The 17,384-nt window shown below is 59.2% G+C and overlaps 2 protein-coding genes across 2 annotated transcripts; both read left to right on the top strand.

Moving 5' to 3' along the window:
- Positions 1–1,704: 1,704 nt before the first annotated feature.
- Positions 1,705–6,026, top strand: LOC133351368 (complement C1q tumor necrosis factor-related protein 4-like). The gene is made up of 2 exons (XM_061566511.1): positions 1,705–1,812; positions 2,091–6,026. The coding sequence occupies exon 2, from the start codon at positions 2,279–2,281 to the stop codon at positions 3,623–3,625; it is 1,347 nt and encodes a 448-aa protein (XP_061422495.1). The 5' UTR covers positions 1,705–1,812; positions 2,091–2,278; the 3' UTR covers positions 3,626–6,026.
- A 174-nt stretch (positions 6,027–6,200) lies between these two features.
- Positions 6,201–16,839, top strand: F2 (coagulation factor II, thrombin). The gene is made up of 14 exons (XM_061566510.1): positions 6,201–6,406; positions 6,717–6,880; positions 7,809–7,833; positions 8,218–8,274; positions 8,455–8,560; positions 9,115–9,251; positions 9,931–10,245; positions 10,715–10,837; positions 11,363–11,486; positions 12,780–12,947; positions 13,195–13,368; positions 13,946–14,124; positions 14,998–15,068; positions 16,306–16,839. The coding sequence occupies exons 1-14, from the start codon at positions 6,310–6,312 to the stop codon at positions 16,447–16,449; spliced, it is 1,884 nt and encodes a 627-aa protein (XP_061422494.1). The 5' UTR covers positions 6,201–6,309; the 3' UTR covers positions 16,450–16,839.
- The last annotated feature ends 545 nt before the right edge of the window (positions 16,840–17,384 follow it).

Below are 17,384 nucleotides of genomic sequence, written 5' to 3'. Positions count from 1 at the left end.
TGTGGTGAGTGAATGAGTGTGTTGTGAGCTGCAAGTGTGGTGAGTGGGTGAGTGAGTGTGTTGTGAGCTGCAAGTGTGGTGAGTGAATGAGTGTGTTGTGAGCTGCAAGTGTGGTGAGTGGGTGAGTGAGTGTGTTGTGAGCTGCGAGTGTGGTGAGTGAATGAGTGTGTTGTGAGCTGTAAGTGTGGTGAGTGAGTGTGTTGTGAGCTGCGAGTGTGGTGAGTGAGTGAGTGTGTTGTGAGCTGTAAGTGTGGTGAGTGGGTGTGTTGTGAGCTGTAAGTGTGGTGAGTGAGTGTGTTGTGAGCTACAAGTGTGGTGAGTGGGTGAGTGAGTGTGTTGTGAGCTGCAAGTGTGGTGAGTGGGTGAGTGAGTGTGTTGTGAGCTGCGAGTGTGGTGAGTGAGTGTGTTGTGAGCTGCAAGTGTGGTGAGTGGGTGAGTGTGTTGTGAGCTGCAAGTGTGGTGAGTGAGTGTGTTGTGAGCTACAAGTGTGGTGAGTGGGTGAGTGAGTGTGTTGTGAGCTGCGAGTGTGGTGAGTGGGTGAGTGAGTGTGTTGTGAGCTGCGAGTGTGGTGAGTGAGTGTGTTGTGAGCTACAAGTGTGGTGGGTGGGTGAGTGTGTTGTGAGCTGCAAGTGTGGTGAGTGAGTGTGTTGTGAGCTGCGAGTGTGGTGAGTGAGTGTGTTGTGAGCTGCAGTGTGGTGGGTGAGTGAGAGTGTTGTGAGCTGTAAGTGTGGTGAGTGAGTGAGAGTGTTGTGAGCTACAAGTGTGGTGGGTGAGTGAGTGTGTTGTGAGCTGCGAGTGTGGTGAGTGAGTGAGTGGGTTGTGAGCTGTAAGTGTGGTGGGTGGGTGGGTGAGTGTGTTGTGAGCTGTAAGTGTGGTGGGTGGGTGAGAGTGTTGTGAGCTGCAGTGTGGTGGGTGAGTGAGTGTGTTGTGAGCTGTAAGTGTGGTGGGTGGGTGGGTGAGTGTGTTGTGAGCTGTTAGTGTGGTGGGTGAGTGAGTGTGTTGTGAGCTGCAATGTGGTGGGTGGGTGAGTGTGTTGTGAGCTGCAGTGTGGTGGGTGAGTGAGTGTGTTGTGAGCTGTAAGTGTGGTGAGTGAGTGTGTTGTGAGCTGCAGTGTGGTGGGTGGGTGAGTGTGTTGTGAGCTCAGTGTGGTGGGTGGGTGAGTGAGTGTGTTGTGAGCTGCAGTGTGGTGGGTGAGTGAGTGTGTTGTGAGCTGTAAGTGTGGTGAGTGAGTGAGTGTGTTGTGAGCTGCAGTGTGGTGGGTGGGTGAGTGTGTTGTGAGCTCAGTGTGGTGGGTGGGTGAGTGAGTGTGTTGTGAGCTGTAAGTGTGGTGGGTGGGTGAGTGAGTGTGTTGTGAGCTACAAGTGTGGTGGGTGAGTGAGTAAGTGTGTTGTGAGCTCAGTGTGGTGGGTGAGGACAGTATGGATGAGACGAAACAGAGTCCGATCGACTGAGGCTCAACAAGGGTGGAGGAATCACTAAGGAGGCAAGCGACTGGAGTAAATTAGTCAGTTCTGGATCATCAATCAGTCTGACCACTTACGTTGAATTCTCTCCGAGTGCAGCGAGGTAACAGGATATGGTGCTGGGTGCGTGACGCTTATAATCGAGTGGAAGTCCACGGAGTCTGTGCAGGGCGCTGCGAGGTTCAGGTACCGTTCCCCTTGGTGTGGGGGGCAGGGCTGGGGCCAGACGAGGGGGGGGGGGGCGCGGGGGGACACGGGGTCTGCTTCTATCATCATCCAGCCGGAGCGTCACACGCAGCCTGGCGCTGTGGGTAATTACAGCGGCTGCTTGGAGGATGGGGATGGGTGGGTGAGTGAGTATGAGGGTGTATCAGCGAGGGGGTGTGTGAGAGCGTGTGTCAATGTCGGCGCGGGTGCGAACGGGAGAGGTGTTTTAGTGGTCGGCGCACTGCGCTCGGAAGCCAGGAAACCGATTCCTAAAACCTCAGCGCTGGGGATACAAATACAGGCAGGCGCTTTGCCGGTCTTAATAGGTGTTCGTTAACAGCTCTTCCCTCAACAAACTGTTACACGGGAGATCAGAGTTGTGTTTGTAAGGAAGCGTGAGTGCGTGTGTCTCCCCACCAGGAGTGGTTTCCTGTCCTCATCGCGAGCCGCCGCAGTTCGCGCCCTGCCCGGGCTCGCCGCGACCCGCGCGCTCCGCCAAATGAAGTCCTGATTATCGCGAGCACGTGAGCATGGACGATTAAGGAGACGCGGGGGAGTGGGGAAGCGAGGGGTCGGTGGAACGCGGTCCGGGAGGTGCGGCGTTGTGTATGGAGCCGGGCAGCGCGCACGGGGCGCGGACTCGCTCGGGTCCGCAACTCCGAGTGGCCGAGCGGCGCGTCCCCTGCGCTGCGGGGCGGCGGGGACGCGTGCAGGCGCGGGGCTCCGGGTGCCGTGGGGCGACGCCGCGCGGAGCCTCGCGGAGACTCGCCGAGTCCGGCTCGGAGCAGCCTCGCGTCGCGCAGATGGGACCCGGACTCCTCCACGCGGCCGTCGCCGCGCTGCTTGCGTGCGCGGCGCTGCTGGGCGCACACACGGCCGCTTCCACCGCCACCACTACCGCCGCCACCGCCGCCACGGCGGGGGGCCTCAACCCCGCGCCCCCCTTTCCCGGGACGCCGTACCCCGGGGAGGTGTCGGCCTTCTCCGCCGCGCGCACTCGCAGCCAGATCGGTGGCCCGCGCCTCGCGGTGACCTTCGACCGCGTGTTCGTGAACCTGGGCCAGGACTTCAGCGCCGAGTCCGGCGCGTTCACGTGCCGCGTGCCGGGCGCCTACTACTTCGCCTTCACCGTGGGCAAGTACCCGCGGAAGCTGCTCTCCGTGATGCTCGTCAAGAACCGCGACGAGGTGCAGGTCATGGTGTACGACGACCACCGGCGCGGCGAGCGCAAGACGCAGAGCCAGAGCGTGATGCTGCTGCTGCGGCGCGGCGAGCGCGTGTGGCTCCGCCTGCACGGGGAGCCGAGCTACGCGCTCTACAGCAGCGCGGGGCCCTACACCACCTTCACCGGCTACCTGGTCTACGCCGCTCCGTCGGGCGACTCGGAGCCCGTGGCCGGCACCACCGCTCTCCCTGCTCCCGCCGCCCCCCGCGCGCCTCGCGCCGCTCCGCTCGTGGTTCCCTCTCCTCCCGCGCCGTCTCCCCCTCCTGTCCCCCCTCTTCTCCGGGAGCCGCGCTCCCCCGCCGTCAGGTCGGCCTTCTCCGCGGCTCGCACCTCGAGTCTCGCGGCAGCGGCGAGGGCGAGCGCGGCGGCGCGCGCCCTGAGCTTCGACGCGCAGCTCGTGGACATTGGCGGCGACTTCGACGCGGGGTCGGGCGTGTTCACGTGCCGCGTGCCGGGCCTCTACTTCTTCGCCTTCACCGTGGCCAAGGCGCCGGGACTGGGCGTCTCCGTGGCGCTCATGCGCAACCGAGACGCCATGGAGGCGGTCATCGGAGACAGCAGCCGATCGGCGCGCCGCGAGATGCAGAGCCAGAGCGCGCTGCTGCGGCTGGACGCGCGCGACCGCGTGTGGCTCCACGCGCCCGCGCACCCGCGCCTCGGCCTCTACAGCAACGCGGGCCGCTGCGTCACCTTCTCTGGGATGCTGCTGCTGCCGCTCGCCGGCCACTGACCCCCCCCCCCACCCTCGACCCACCAGCACCTCGAGCTGCCGGGAAAACTGGGACGGAGTGGGGGGGGGAACGTCGGTGGGGGGGGGGGGGTGATACTCCGGACTGAGAGATCGGGGTGAAGTGAGCAGAGCCCCCCTACCCACGTGGAGCTGCTCGCCCGGCGGTCTTCATCAGCAGCAGCACCGAGAGGACAGACAGTGAGCAGAGTGGACAGCACAGAGAGTACAGCAGCAGTGGACACAGCATAGGGAGTACAGCAGCAGTGGGCACAGAGTACAGCAGCAGAGTGGACACAGCACAGAGAGTACAGCAGCAGAGTGGGAACAGCACAGGGAGTACAGCACAGAGAGTACAGCAGCAGTGGGCACAGCACAGAGAGTACAGCAGCAGTGGGCACAGCACAGCACAGAGAGTACAGCACAGAGAGTACAGCACTGGACACGGTGCGCAGGGACGCGCGGCCACGTGGGCGGCGCAGCCTCCTCCTGCTCGTGCCCGATCCCCTGCGCTATCGGGCTGAGACACGCGCGCTCCTTTGCACCGTGTGTGCATCATGCACGAGAACTATCCAGGCACAACCCTGCTTTTTGATGTCTTAAATAGTCCAGTAGTATTAAAACAAATGTTATTTTTCTTCATTGTATATGTTATTTATTTTTCTTACATTGTGCGTTATTAAGTACTGTATACGTGTAATTGATTGCTGTTGGAGCGATAAGTCTAGCAATATATCGAAGTCCGTGCTCTCCGGCTGTCTGTGTGGCTGTGGCCGTGTCTAATCCTGCCGTAGCCCGGGTCACAAACTCGGCACACAAAAAGATCTGGCAAGCTCAGGCGCATTGCTGGTGATTTTGTCGTAAGCGACATTAAGGATACAACGTAAATAAATACACGGAATCGACACAATGTGCAGTTCACTTTTCCACAAAGAGAAAACGTGCGAGTTCAGCATCCTTGCGCGGCCATTCCGGATTAATGACATCCAACAGCGTCTATTGAAGCAGAAAATAAAATGAGCCACTGTCGACCTTCTGCGTCTTATCAGCAGGGTCAGGCTTGTGAAACCAATGCTGCTCTTTCTCGATGTTGTCGCCACGAGCAGCACTCCACGTGCATGATGGGGCCCTGTTCAGCACACATTGATTCACTGGTTCATGATTTCCAATCCGCGTGTAACTTGAACATCAAACAGAGCGCATGGTTGAGCAATTATTTACAGCACATCAAAACAAGCGAGTTCCTTTTTCCAAATTAAACGTTGCATCTACAGGGCGCGACCTCACCCGGAGACTCGACAAACATTCTTTCTTGTTAAGAGAATCAAACAGCTCTCCGACCACCGCCTCGCTGCCATCTACGAGTTTTAGAGAAACAGCCACTGAGCGATGCCTATTTGTATTCTTGGTTCTTTCGGTAAAGTCACCTAGATATGAAGTAAAAAATAACAAAATAGATTATTTTTAATACATTGAAAATAATAAAAGCAAAAAACCCACGGAGTTTCGATCGCAACGCAAGCGGTCTATCGACGTGACTTTACCGAAAGAAACACAAAAGTTTTAAGTCAAAATGTAGTGGCTATTTGGTGAATGCAAAGAATGGGGACTGCACGCCATTCGTCATCATCCGTCCATATAACGCGGCGAAGGGACACAAACTGCGAGCGCGGGCATTGCATCGGTAGCATGACTGAATAATCATTATCATGGGTTTGCTCGTTAGAGGCCCCACGTGTGTGTGTGTGGAGCTGTGTGATCGGAGCGGCGGGCTGTTTCCTGGATGAATGGGAGCTCGCACGATGCCACCTGTTCTGCGGAATGTGAGAGCGAGGGAGGGAGGAAGGAAGGAAGGGGCCTCTGGTGTGGAAACGCAGCCCAGCAATCGATCAATTGCGACGCCTCCATCGCAGCTGATGGATGTGACCCCTACGAGCACTCGCTCCCTGGTCTCCCCTCTGGTTACACACAGGCCGGCACCATCTCCCTCACTCCTCTCCTCACGCCTCTCCCGGTCTCTCCCCGTTTCCCCCCTGTCTCTATCTCACTGTCACTCACTATGTCCCCCGTCTCACATCTCTCCCCATGTTTCTCCTTCTCTTCTTCTGTCCTCCCTCTGTCTCTGCTTGCCTCTCCTCGTCTTCCCCTGTCTCCCTGTCTCCATGCCTCTCTTCGTCTCTCCGTATCCCTCCATATCTCTCCGTATCCCTCCCTCTCTACCAGTGGCTTCTCCTCTGGCTTCTGTCTCTCTCGTTGTGTCTCCCTATTTCCACGTCTCCCTCTGTATCTCCATGTATCTCCTCTGACCCCCCTGTCTCTCAATGTATCTCCCCTGTCCCCCTGTATCTCCATGTATCTCCCCTGTCCCCCTGTATCTCCATGTATCTCCCCTGACCCCCCTGTCTCTCCATCCCTCCGCGTCTCCCTCCCCCCAGATGTTGTTTGTGCCGCGCCACGCGCTTTGAAACCGATCCCAATCCCAGCGCTCCTGCGCTCGGGGCCCGCCGCTTATCTCTTATCGTTGCGCGTTGTTGCCTCTGCTTATCGGAGCTGATGCCCCTTTCGCAACGGTCGCCTCCTCTGCGAGAGTCGCTAATGTTTAACGAGGCGCCGCATCGAGACGAGTAGCAAGGGGAGGAGAGGACTCGGGGAGAGCTCATTGCGAGCCCGGAGCGAGCGAGGAGCAGATGATGATGCTGCTGCCCGCTGCGAGGAGGATGATCGTGGCGGTGGTTATGGCGACGGTGGCCATGGCGATGATCCACGCGACTCAGGGGGCGCAAGGTGAGACTCATGGATTAGCCCCCCATGCACCCCCCCCCCACCAGGTACCTCCCATTTAAATCCCTGACTCGCAAGATTATGCAGAGCTCTCGGTTCTTTATGGAACTTCCCTGGCGGTTGTATTTGGCACGCACGTCATCCTTGTCTGCGTACACACTCCATAAATAATCACCATGATCTATTGTTATGTTTCTGTAATTGAATGATGGTGTCACGATGATCTGAATCATCAGAATGTATTTATACCGATGGGTGGTGAATTCGCGCTGACGGGCAACGGCGTCGCGGTGATGTGTGCTGATGTGTGCAGTGTTCCTGGACCGGCCCGTGGCATCGCGCGTGCTGCAGCCGCGTACTCGCAGGGCCAACTCGTTCCTGGAGGAGCGGCTCCAGGGGAACCTGGAGCGCGAGTGTCTCGAGGAGACCTGCAGCCACGAGGAGGCGCGCGAGGTCTACGAGAACGACGCCGGCACGGTGCGCCCCCCCCCCCCCCACACTCACTCGCCGCGTGGCCCGGGCAGAGACTGTGAAGGCCGGCACGGTGCGCCCCCCCCCCACACTCACTCACTCCCCACGTGGCCCGGGCAGAGACTGTGAAGGCCGGCACGGTACGCGCCCACCCCCCCACACTCACTCGCCGCGTGGCCCGCGCAGAGACTGGCGGGGCAAGTGCTGGCAGCGAATAGCACCCCTGAAGGCCGGCGCTGTGGCACACGAGAGAGTGGGTGGCCAACACAACTCCCGGCCGCCTTTGTCTCCCCAGTGGCGATGTTTACACACCGCACCAGATACTCATTTTAGGCTGAGTCGCCATAAGGGAGGCCCAGGACCGGTTCCGATAATCGTCAATCGTCTTGGCCGTGAGCGGGAATGGAACTCGGTTGGTGCTACAGTGCGTGGCGACACAGGGAGCCGCCAGGCTGCTGCTTGGGAGTCGCCGGTGGCCAGTAAGTTCTTCTCAGTTTTCGGAGTCGTTTTCACGAGGGCTGTGCTCCACTTGAGCGCCCATTGCTCTACGGTGTAATGTTACAAAGGTGGCAGATCTAGAGCATGGCGCCGGCACACAGTGGCCGACTCTTCCTCGGATGACGCCACGGGATCTCTGAGCCGACGGCGCGTCGTGTCTTTATGGCTAAATACTCACCGCGGTATTAACCGGGGGGGGGGGCGGCGGGGTGGCACGATGGATTCGAACCGCGATCATTCGCAGCAAGCGGCGAGTCGCCTCCCGTCGGGCCACGTCGCCGCCTGCGTGCGTGAGTCGCCAGACGCAGCAGCAGCAGCAGTGCCGAGTTTACTCTCTGGGTGTCATGTTTGCCAGTGAGCGACACGAGGTCACGCGTGACGAGGGTCGCTCACTGGCGTCTGTCCACGCGAACTAACGGCGATGTCCCCCCAACAGGCGGCGTTCTGGAACCAGTACAAAGGTAGGCGGCTCTCTCGCCACGCACACATGTCGCAGCGGTGACACTCACGTCTCGAAGCGAGGGTTCGATTCCTGACAAGGGCACCTTTCTTTGTGGGGGTTGCCTGTTCTCCCCCTACTCAACATCGCTTTCCTTTGGCTTCTCCAATTTCCTCCCAGAGCTAAAACAAATCCTACAATGTAACCGGTATTGGCCACACATCCCAATTCCGAGTATTGCGCAATGCAAGATTCCCCCACTTGTGTGCGCTTGGCAGAAGCCTGCTGGAAGAGTCTTGAGACTCCGCTAGGAGCTTTCCTCGGGAAACAAGGACAAGCGTAATAACAACAACATGCAAAGCACACACGTGTACGCACGGTCCCAGCGTTCGCTGTGTGCGTGCAGGATGCAACGTGGACAATATTCGGAGCCACATGGAGCTGTTCCGCCGCTGCCTGAAGGGTGAGAGACGCCGCCACGACATTCAGCTGTCGCGGCGACACGTGGCACACAGCGGCACGCACCTGCACGCAGCTGCACACGCGGACAGCGTGTCCGTGCAGAAACCACGATGTGCAGTCTTCTCTCTCTGTGCAGCCATCCCTCACCACGTAAAGCTACCTCTGTCTGCGTGGCGTGCAGGGCTGTGCATCACCGGCAATGGAGAGCAGTACATCGGCAACGTTTCCATCACCAAGTCGGGCCGCCAGTGTCAGCTGTGGACCAGCAACTTCCCGCACCAAGTGCGGTAAGGGCCGCACCCCCAGGTCCTCTGTCTGGTCGCACTGGGGTCATTCAAGTTGATTACTGCTGCACTGTCAGTAACCGCACGCACTTCGGTGACCTTTTCTGGGAGTGATCGCCGGTTCTCTTGAACGACACAACCGCCGCCTGCAGCACGGCCACCGCCACCGTGTTGAGCGCCGTCTTCCCTGCGCTGTCTCCCCTGCGTCGTCTCCCGTGCGTCGTCTCCCGTGCGCCTGCCTGCGTGGTTGGGAGCGGTGACGCAGCGCGCTGCTCTGCGAACCCGGCAACGCGGCTTCTATTCCCACTCGTGGTCAACAATCAGTGACGAATATTAGAATCGGTTCTGGGCCTCCCCGAGGTTAACTCGGCCTTAAATGAATACCTGCTGCAGTGTGTAAACGTCAGATTTGGGTGACAAAGGTGGTCGAGCGTGGTGCTGGTCATCCACCCCGTCGTGTGCCGTGGCCGGCCTTCGTACGTGCTACTTGATAACGACACTTGCCCCTAAGTGGGCTACACGAGGGATCTGTGCCTTTGTTGTGCCGCCACGGACAGATTCAAGCCCGTCGATCACCCTGAGAAGCAGCTGGTGGAGAATTTCTGCCGTAACCCGGACGCGTCCCAGGACGGGCCGTGGTGCTACACACGCGACCCGCTGGTGCCACGTGAGCCCTGCTCCGTGCCCAGCTGCGGTGAGTGCCCTTTGCTGCCCGCGTGGAATTGCATCGTGACCCCCATGTACTAGGAACCTGAACCAGGGGGTCAAAATACTCCACCTTGTGGTCAACCACCACACTGCAGCTCACAACACCCACTCACTCATCCACCCACTCACTCGTCACACTGCAGGTCATCACACTTCTCTCTCCGCTTCTTCCCTTGCACCGCTCCACTGTGGAATTACGTCCCATCTTTCCGCCCAAGCTGTTATAACCTCGCGCGATTCAATAAACGTGTTAACTCTTATTTCGAACTTATTTTATAGTGCTGTTTGTGTCTGGCAGCTTGACGCTTCAGGCCTTTGGGCCTGTGCTCAGTAAAAACCCAAACAAGTATCTCTCACATATGTACCACTCGTGCCTCACAGCTAGAAGGGCCTGGGTTTGATTCCCGATTCGGGTGCCTTTCTGCATCAGCTTCCTCCGGGTTCTCTGGTGTCCTCCTATAGCGATACAATCGAACTGCTGTTGGCGAAAAATCCAAATATTGAGAAATCGCCTGCACATTACCCAATTGAGATGACACCAGGCAACATCAGCCCCTATGTATACAACTCGTCCGGACGCTCCCGTGACACGAGTCCGGAGAGTCGGCTAGGCTTTCGCGGGCGAGCGTCACGACGGTAACAATCTCCCCACCGCCGCCGCGCAGACGAGGACCCGAGCCGGCACGTGCCGGAGTTGCCCCGCGTCCCGCCCACCGCACCCGCCACGCGGCCCCAGGGCCCCTGCGTCCCCGGAGCGGGCGAGGATTACCGCGGGCCCCTCAACGTCACGCGCTTGGGCCGGCGCTGCCAGGCCTGGTCGGCTCGGACCCCCCACGTCTCGCGCTTCTCGCCGTCGACACACAGCGCCGCGGGCCTGGAGGGCGCCGCGTGCCGCAATCCGGACGGCGACGAGGAGGGCGCCTGGTGCTACACCACGGACCCCGGCCTGGCCGTCGACTACTGCGCCCTGCACTACTGCGGCGAGTGTGGCCCCTGCCCGGGCGTGACAATGGATGCCGGATGATGGCTACCGCGCTTCCTCGATTGACCGGGGTTATTATTGTTAGAGCTCAGCAAAAGAGACGATGGCGGGGGGAGGGGAATTCAAAGTGGAGCAGTGCGAGGGAAGAAGCAGAAAGGGCAGTGAGGTGACCTGCAGTGCGGGTGTTGGGTTCGTGTGTGGGTGAGTGGATGGGCGAGTGGATGGGTGAGTGGGTGGGTGTTTAGATGAATCAAGGAGTGCGGTTCACAGAAATCGTAACCATGGTAGTAGCGATAGAAGAGTGACAAGGAGGTGATCACCTGCCAGTGAGCGAATGACTGGAGCGATTCGGTGGCAGAACACGGTCAGTGGGCCCCCTGTCACGATTGCCCAGGGCCTGGGCCTCATGGGCATTGGGCAGTTACACCGCCCGCGCAGGGGATAGTGTCGTTGTCCGTGTCGCGCAGATGAGGATGACATCTTCATGGAGGCGCCCAAGGAGGAAGGGGGCCGAGGCCGCACCACGGCCACAGGCACCGACCCCAAGATGACGCTCATCAACCCACGCTCGTTTGGAAGCGGGCAGCTCGGTAATGAGGGTGACGAGGGTGCCGCGGCTCAGTGATGAGGGTGATATGGCTCAAGGACCGGGTAACACGGCTCGGGTGTTGAGATGACGCACGTGACCCGTCTTGGTCTCGTGAGCTTCGTGACGCGAGTGACACGGCTGCCAGGGTTGCTCTACCGGTGCATCGGTTGCTGATAGGGCGGCTGTATTGTGAGCGTTGTCCATGGTCGTTTCCCCACGTGGGTGATGCACGTTCACGTGTGTGTCTAAAGGAGCGGTTGGGCAGTGATTCACGCGCTGCGCTACGAACCCGGCGACCGGAGTTAAATTTCCGCTCACGGCCAACACCAGCAACGAATATCTGAACCGCTCCTGGGCCGAATCTACCTTAACTTGTATACCTGGTGTGATGTGCTAAACACCAACAGTGGGGAAACAAAAGTGGCCCACCATGCCATGCGCCAGCCTTCATAGGTGCCCGTTAACAGCACTTGCCCCAACAATTTGTTTAAGGCTACACCCGGGATATTTGTCCGTGTGTGTACAGAGTGTGGGAAGCGACCCATGTTTGAGCTGATGGGGAAAGAGGACGTGGGAGAGGAGGAGCTGCAGGAGTCTCAGCGCCAGCGCGTGGTGCATGGGGACAACGCAGAGGAGGGGAGCGCACCCTGGTGAGACGCCTCGAACACGCGGCACCACCGGCACCTCGCCACACCCCACACCACGCGGCACCACCGGCACCTCGCCACACCCCACACCACGCGGCACCACCGGCACCTCGCCACACCCCACACCACGCGGCACCACCGGCACCTCGCCACACCCCACACCACGCGGCACCACCGGCACCTCGCCACACCCCACACTACGCGGCACCACCGGCACCTCGCCACACCCCACACTACGTGGCACCACCGGCACCTCGCCACACCCCACACCACGCGGCACCACCGGCACCTCGCCACACCCCACACCACGTGGTACCACCGGCACCTCGCCACACCCCACACCACGCGGCACCACCGGCACCTCGCCACACCCCACACCACGTGGCACCACCGGCACCTCGCCACACCCCACACCACGCGGCACCACCGGCACCTCGCCACACCCCACACCACGCGGCACCACCGGCACCTCGCCACACCCCACACCACGTGGCACCACCGGCACCTCGCCACACCCCACACCACGTGGTACCACCGGCACCTCACCACACACCACGCGGCACCACCGGCACCTCGCCACACCCCACACCACGCGGCACCACCGGCACCTCGCCACACCCCACACCACGCGGCGCCACCGGCACCTCGCCACACCCCACACCACGTGGTACCACCGGCACCTCGCCACACCCCACACCACGCGGCGCCACCGGCACCTCGCCACACCCCACACCACGTGGCACCACCGGCACCTCGCCACACCCCACACCACGCGGCGCCACCGGCACCTCGCCAGCACCCCACACCACGCGGCGCCACCGGCACCTCGCCACACCCCACACCACGTGGCACCACCGGCACCTCGCCACAACCCCACACCACGCGGGCGCCACCGGCACCTCGCCAGCACCCCACACCACGCGGCACCACCGGCACCTCGCCACACCCCACACCACGCGGCACCACCGGCACCTCGCCTCACCCCACACCACGCGGCGCCACCGGCACCTCACCACACCCCACACCACGCGGCGCCACCGGCACCTCGCCACACCCCACACTACGCGGCGCCACCGGCACCTCGCCACACCCCACACTACGCGGCGCCACCGGCACCTCGCCACACCCCACACCACGCGGCGCCACCGGCACCTCGCCACACCCCACACCACGCGGCGCCACCGGCACCTCGCCACACCCCACACCACGCGGCACCACCGGCAGCGCCACCTCCATTTCCACCCGCAGAGCCACTCGCTGTGCCAGCTGCACCTGTGCGCGCATGTGTGTGTGCAGGCAGGTGATGCTCTACCGCAAAAGTCCCATGGACATGCTCTGCGGCGCCAGCCTCATCAGCGACCAGTGGGTGCTCACGGCGGCGCACTGCGTCTTCTACCCACCCTGGGACAAAGACTTCACGGCCAAGGAGCTGGCGGTGCGCATCGGCAAGCACAACAAGGCTGGGTGAGCGCCGATCAAACCAAATCCCAAAGTCGAACTGTAACAATGGCTCTCAGCCTAACCCTGACTCTAGCCCGAGCCCTAACCATCGCCTTATCTCTAACCTCTAACATTTGAGTCTGTCCCATGACCTCCTGCCAGCGAGCCTTCGACACTTCACGTGACAGCCTTAACGTGCACCTAGCCTCGCACAGGCACTGTGGTGAATGGCTGCTGCTGCTGCCGTTTTTGATGTTGGTGTGGTCGGCAGGTACGAGAAGGACCGGGAAAAGATCTCCAACGTTGACAAGATCATCATCCACTCCAAGTACAACTGGAAGGAGAACATGGAACGCGACATCGCCCTCCTGCACCTGGAGAAACCCATCACCTTCACCCAGTACATCGTGCCCATCTGCCTCCCCACGCGCGACGTTGCAGTCAAGTACGCGGGCGCCCACTCTGCACATCCGCACGCACCAACTCACACGCAGCCAGGGACGCGTGCACAGGGCTCACACGCACAGCCAAGGACGCGTACACAGGGCTCACACACGTAGCCAGGGACGCGTGCACAGGGCTCACACACGCAGCCAGGGACGCATCCACAGGGCTCACACACGCAGCCAGGGACGCGTGCACAGGGCTCACACACGCAGCCAGGGACGCGTGCACAGGGCTCACACACGCCCAGGACGCATCCACAGGGCTCACACACGTAGCCAGGGACGCGTGCACAGGGCTCACACACGCAGCCAGGGACGCGTGCACAGGGCTCACACACGCAGCCAGGGACGCATCCACAGGGCTCACACACGCAGCCAGGGACGCGTGCACAGGGCTCACACACACAGCCAGGGACGCGTGCACAGGGCTCACACCAGAAACATGCCCACGTTACACCCCCATGTCCCACTCGTGCCTACATCACACTCGTGCCCACGTAACTCTCGTTTCTAACAGCCCTTGCCCCAACAGTCTGTTAAGGCTACGGGGGGATATTTGTCTCTGTTTCTACTCAGCCTGCTGAAGTCAGGCTTCAAGGGCCGAGTGACTGGGTGGGGAAACCTCTTCCAGACGTGGACCAACAACCCCCGAGCACAGCCCAAGGTTCTGCAGATGATCAACCTCCCCATCGTGGACCCCAGCCGTTGCCAGGAATCCACCACCCACCGGATCACGGCCAACATGCTGTGTGCAGGTGGGCACCACATCTGCTGCTATTTCCCTTGTTTATCTGGGAAAGCCTCACTGAGTCTCAACATCCTGTTCGAAAAGGGCTCTGATAAGTTTTTGCAGTAAAGGTAGATGTTCATGCTGTGTAATAATCCCATTGAGTAACTTGCAGTATCATATTTCAACATTGGGATGTTTGGCCAATACCAATTACATTCTAGGGGTTTCTTTACCGTTGGGAGGTGACTGGAAAATCTGGAGGCTACCCATGCAGGACATCGAGGGAACATACACACTCCACATGGAAAAGCGCCTGTGTCTGAAATCGGACGCAGGCCTCTTCTTGCTGTGAGCCATGAGTGTTACCACCGCGCCGCCACCCTGTCGCCATTGTCCCGGTAGATTCTGGGGCAATTATGCGGTCAAAGTGGTGGCGCATTTCCTGCTTGTTGTCGAGGTTTGCCGTTTGCGTCTGGTAGGCCGCCCTGGTTGAAACTCAAAGTTAAAAGTCAAAGTGATTCCCTACTCAGATGAGCATTAAGGTAGTGCTCGTCTTCTGTTGACAGCCCTGCAGAGCCAGTGGTGGAAATTCCACATTCCTATTAAGGGGATGAGACTAACTACTTATATTATCAACCCCAGAGTGATGATGGGCTGAGTCAACCAGCAGGATTTGAACTTGCAACCTGATACCGAGCTCTTGGTGGCTACCAGTGACCTGGAAATATTCATGGAAATATTAAGCCCTGGCGACAGCCACACACGGCTGAGGAGAGCGTGGCGGAAACTGCAGCACATGTGCTTGTGAGAGAGGTGTGGCCCCTGCCACCTGCCCAGGTGCTGTGCCTGTGTGAGGGTGCCGAGTTGTCGGGTGCCACGTGTCTGTGTTGGTGCCCAGGATATGAACCGGAAGACGTGAAGCGTGGTGATGCGTGTGAAGGAGACAGTGGTGGGCCCTTCATTATGAAGGTATGGACACGAAGGACGCGAGTGTGTGCCCACACGTGAACATGCACGCACCCATGTACAGAGACAAAGATCCCCCGCGTAAGCTTGAACAGACTGTTGAGGCAAGTGCTGTTAGCGAGCAGCTCCTATGAAGGCCGGCATGGCACACGAGGGGGTGGGTGGCCAGCACTACGCCCAGCTGCCCTTGTCTCCCGTGTGGTGATGTTTACACGTCGCACCAGGGACTCATTCGAGGCTCAGTCGATCTAGGGGAGGCCCAGGATCGGTTCATATATAATTCTTAGTGATGTTAGCTGTGAGTGGGAATGAAACTCGGTCTCCGGGTTCACAGTGCTGTGCGCTAACCGCTGCGTTATCCACTCCCCACGCATGCGTATGCGTGCGCACACACAGGACCATACTGCTCATACCCCAGGGTTTGTAATCGCCTATTGCAGCTGCAGGAGAGAGAATGGCTAGGGTGTCATTCCACTGTATTTCACCCGTGCATGACTGTTTCATGAACAAATCCGAGAAATGTGTTCAAACAATTGTTGCCAATTCATTAATGTCCACGGTTCCACCATCTGGTCCCGGAAGATGAAGATGGGGCCGTGATATGACCGAGCAGCAGCGTGTTGGCCGTTTGTTGCAGAGGTTTGCAGTTCGAATTCGGCAGGCCCTCCTGGATAACTACTGAGGGTGTATTAGCCGATAAACTCTACGCGCCATCTTCTTCACAGTGGACGTTACATATCCTGTGATGGTATTCTAAAAGAATAGGCCATTGAGAGTCGGGGTCATGGTCCAAATTTAACAAACTTCATAAATTACTTTCAAGTTACTTAATTTGGTAAAACTACACCACATTTGGTGCCCCTATCACAACAGTTAGGACTTAGGCTTTTTTGGGTAAGTGTTTAGGAGGTAACAACAAATCCCCAGACAACTCACCTTCTTAACACTTCCCATTGGCCACACAGACTTCTGGGAGTGATTTGTTGAGCAGCATTGGTAAAATACAAGCAAACTCAGGACTGCTTGCGACATTTGAAGTCTCATCAGCAGAGTCGGATCTGTATTAAACCAATACCTGTAAGCTGCCAGATGTTTAAAGGCAAGGATGATCTTTGTTAGATGTGGGTTCTAGTTGGACGCAAACCCCAAAGTGAAATGAGTAGCAGATTTGCTCCGTACCCAACGCCGACGCAGCACCCCCAGCAAACCTGCAGGCTGCGCCATGTGCCCCGCTGCGTAGGACTTCGAGAACAAGCGCTGGTACCAGATGGGCATCGTGTCGTGGGGCGAGGGATGTGACCGCGACGGCAAGTACGGCATCTACACGCATGTCTACCGGCTGCGCAAGTGGATTAACAAAGTGATCGGGGAGCCAGACACATGAGGGCTCGCCCACCCCGACACCTCCCACCTCCTGACCCCTTTGCCCACCACGTGAACCCGTGACTGGACACATTATCCTTTAACACCTGGCCTGACAAATTAACCCTTGACCTGACACTTCAACCTCTAACCTGGCACCTTAACCTGACGATGTATCCCTCGTTAACAAAATCTGGAATTCAAGAGGCCCTCTCTGATCTTGATCTCACTCCCCAAGGCTTTCTCAACTGTGACTTGGCCTCCCTCCCTCTCCCCTCCCCTCCCCTCACCGCCTCCCTCCTGCCGCACGTGTGCCCAGGGAGGCTGGAGCGGTTGGAGCGAGCACCCCACACACTCGCCCACACTCACCCTCACGCAGTCGCTATCTCAATAAAGCAAATACAGACCAATCCTCCTGTCTCCGTGTCCAATGCTGTGTTCATTCTTCCTCGTGTCCGTGGGGGTATTCGTTTTATACTGGTAGGAGCCTCCTGGTTACACCAGCCCACAGGGGATTATTCTGTCCGTCGTGCAGGGAGGGGCTAGGTGGGGAGGGAGGGGCTGGGTGGGGAGGGGAGGGCTGGGTGGGGAGGGGCTGGTCACCCCGTGGTGCCCTTATAAAACTCAACGTTTAACCTACTCACGCCGGCTTGTGCCCGCCCTCACAGTCGGGCATATTTGCGGAATACACCACGCCGCCGTTGACCTTGACCATTGACCGACCAACCCAACGTTCCTGCCAGCTCCCTCGGCAGGAGGAATGTGTTTATTAAACAGCTGCTGAGCACAGGCCTGAATGCCCGAGACGTCAAGCAGCTCGAAATAGACAGCACGATCATCAACGTTGTCAGAGATGTGAGATATAAGTTAAGACATTTCTTGACCTGAGTGAAGCTCACGGGAACAGCGACAATGGGTGGTTGTGATGGAAGAGTGACAAGGAGGCGACTGACCGCC

This window comes from Lethenteron reissneri, chromosome 37, assembly GCF_015708825.2.
Source record: "Lethenteron reissneri isolate LAM-NWPU_2019-01 chromosome 37, ASM1570882v1, whole genome shotgun sequence".
Taxonomy (NCBI): Eukaryota; Metazoa; Chordata; class Hyperoartia; order Petromyzontiformes; family Petromyzontidae; genus Lethenteron; species Lethenteron reissneri.
This window is presented reverse-complemented; position numbering and strand designations above follow the sequence as displayed.

Excerpts from the sequence above, each read along its gene's own strand:
- LOC133351368 (XM_061566511.1), top strand. The coding sequence starts at position 2,279 with ATGGAGCCGGGCAGCGCGCACGGGGCGCGGACTCGCTCGGGTCCGCAA.
- F2 (XM_061566510.1), top strand. The coding sequence starts at position 6,310 with ATGATGATGCTGCTGCCCGCTGCGAGGAGGATGATCGTGGCGGTGGTT. Across the intron at positions 9,252-9,930 it reads CTGCTCCGTGCCCAGCTGCG|ACGAGGACCCGAGCCGGCAC; the intron begins GTGAGTGCCCTT and ends GCCGCCGCGCAG. Across the intron at positions 10,246-10,714 it reads CTGCGCCCTGCACTACTGCG|ATGAGGATGACATCTTCATG; the intron begins GCGAGTGTGGCC and ends CGTGTCGCGCAG.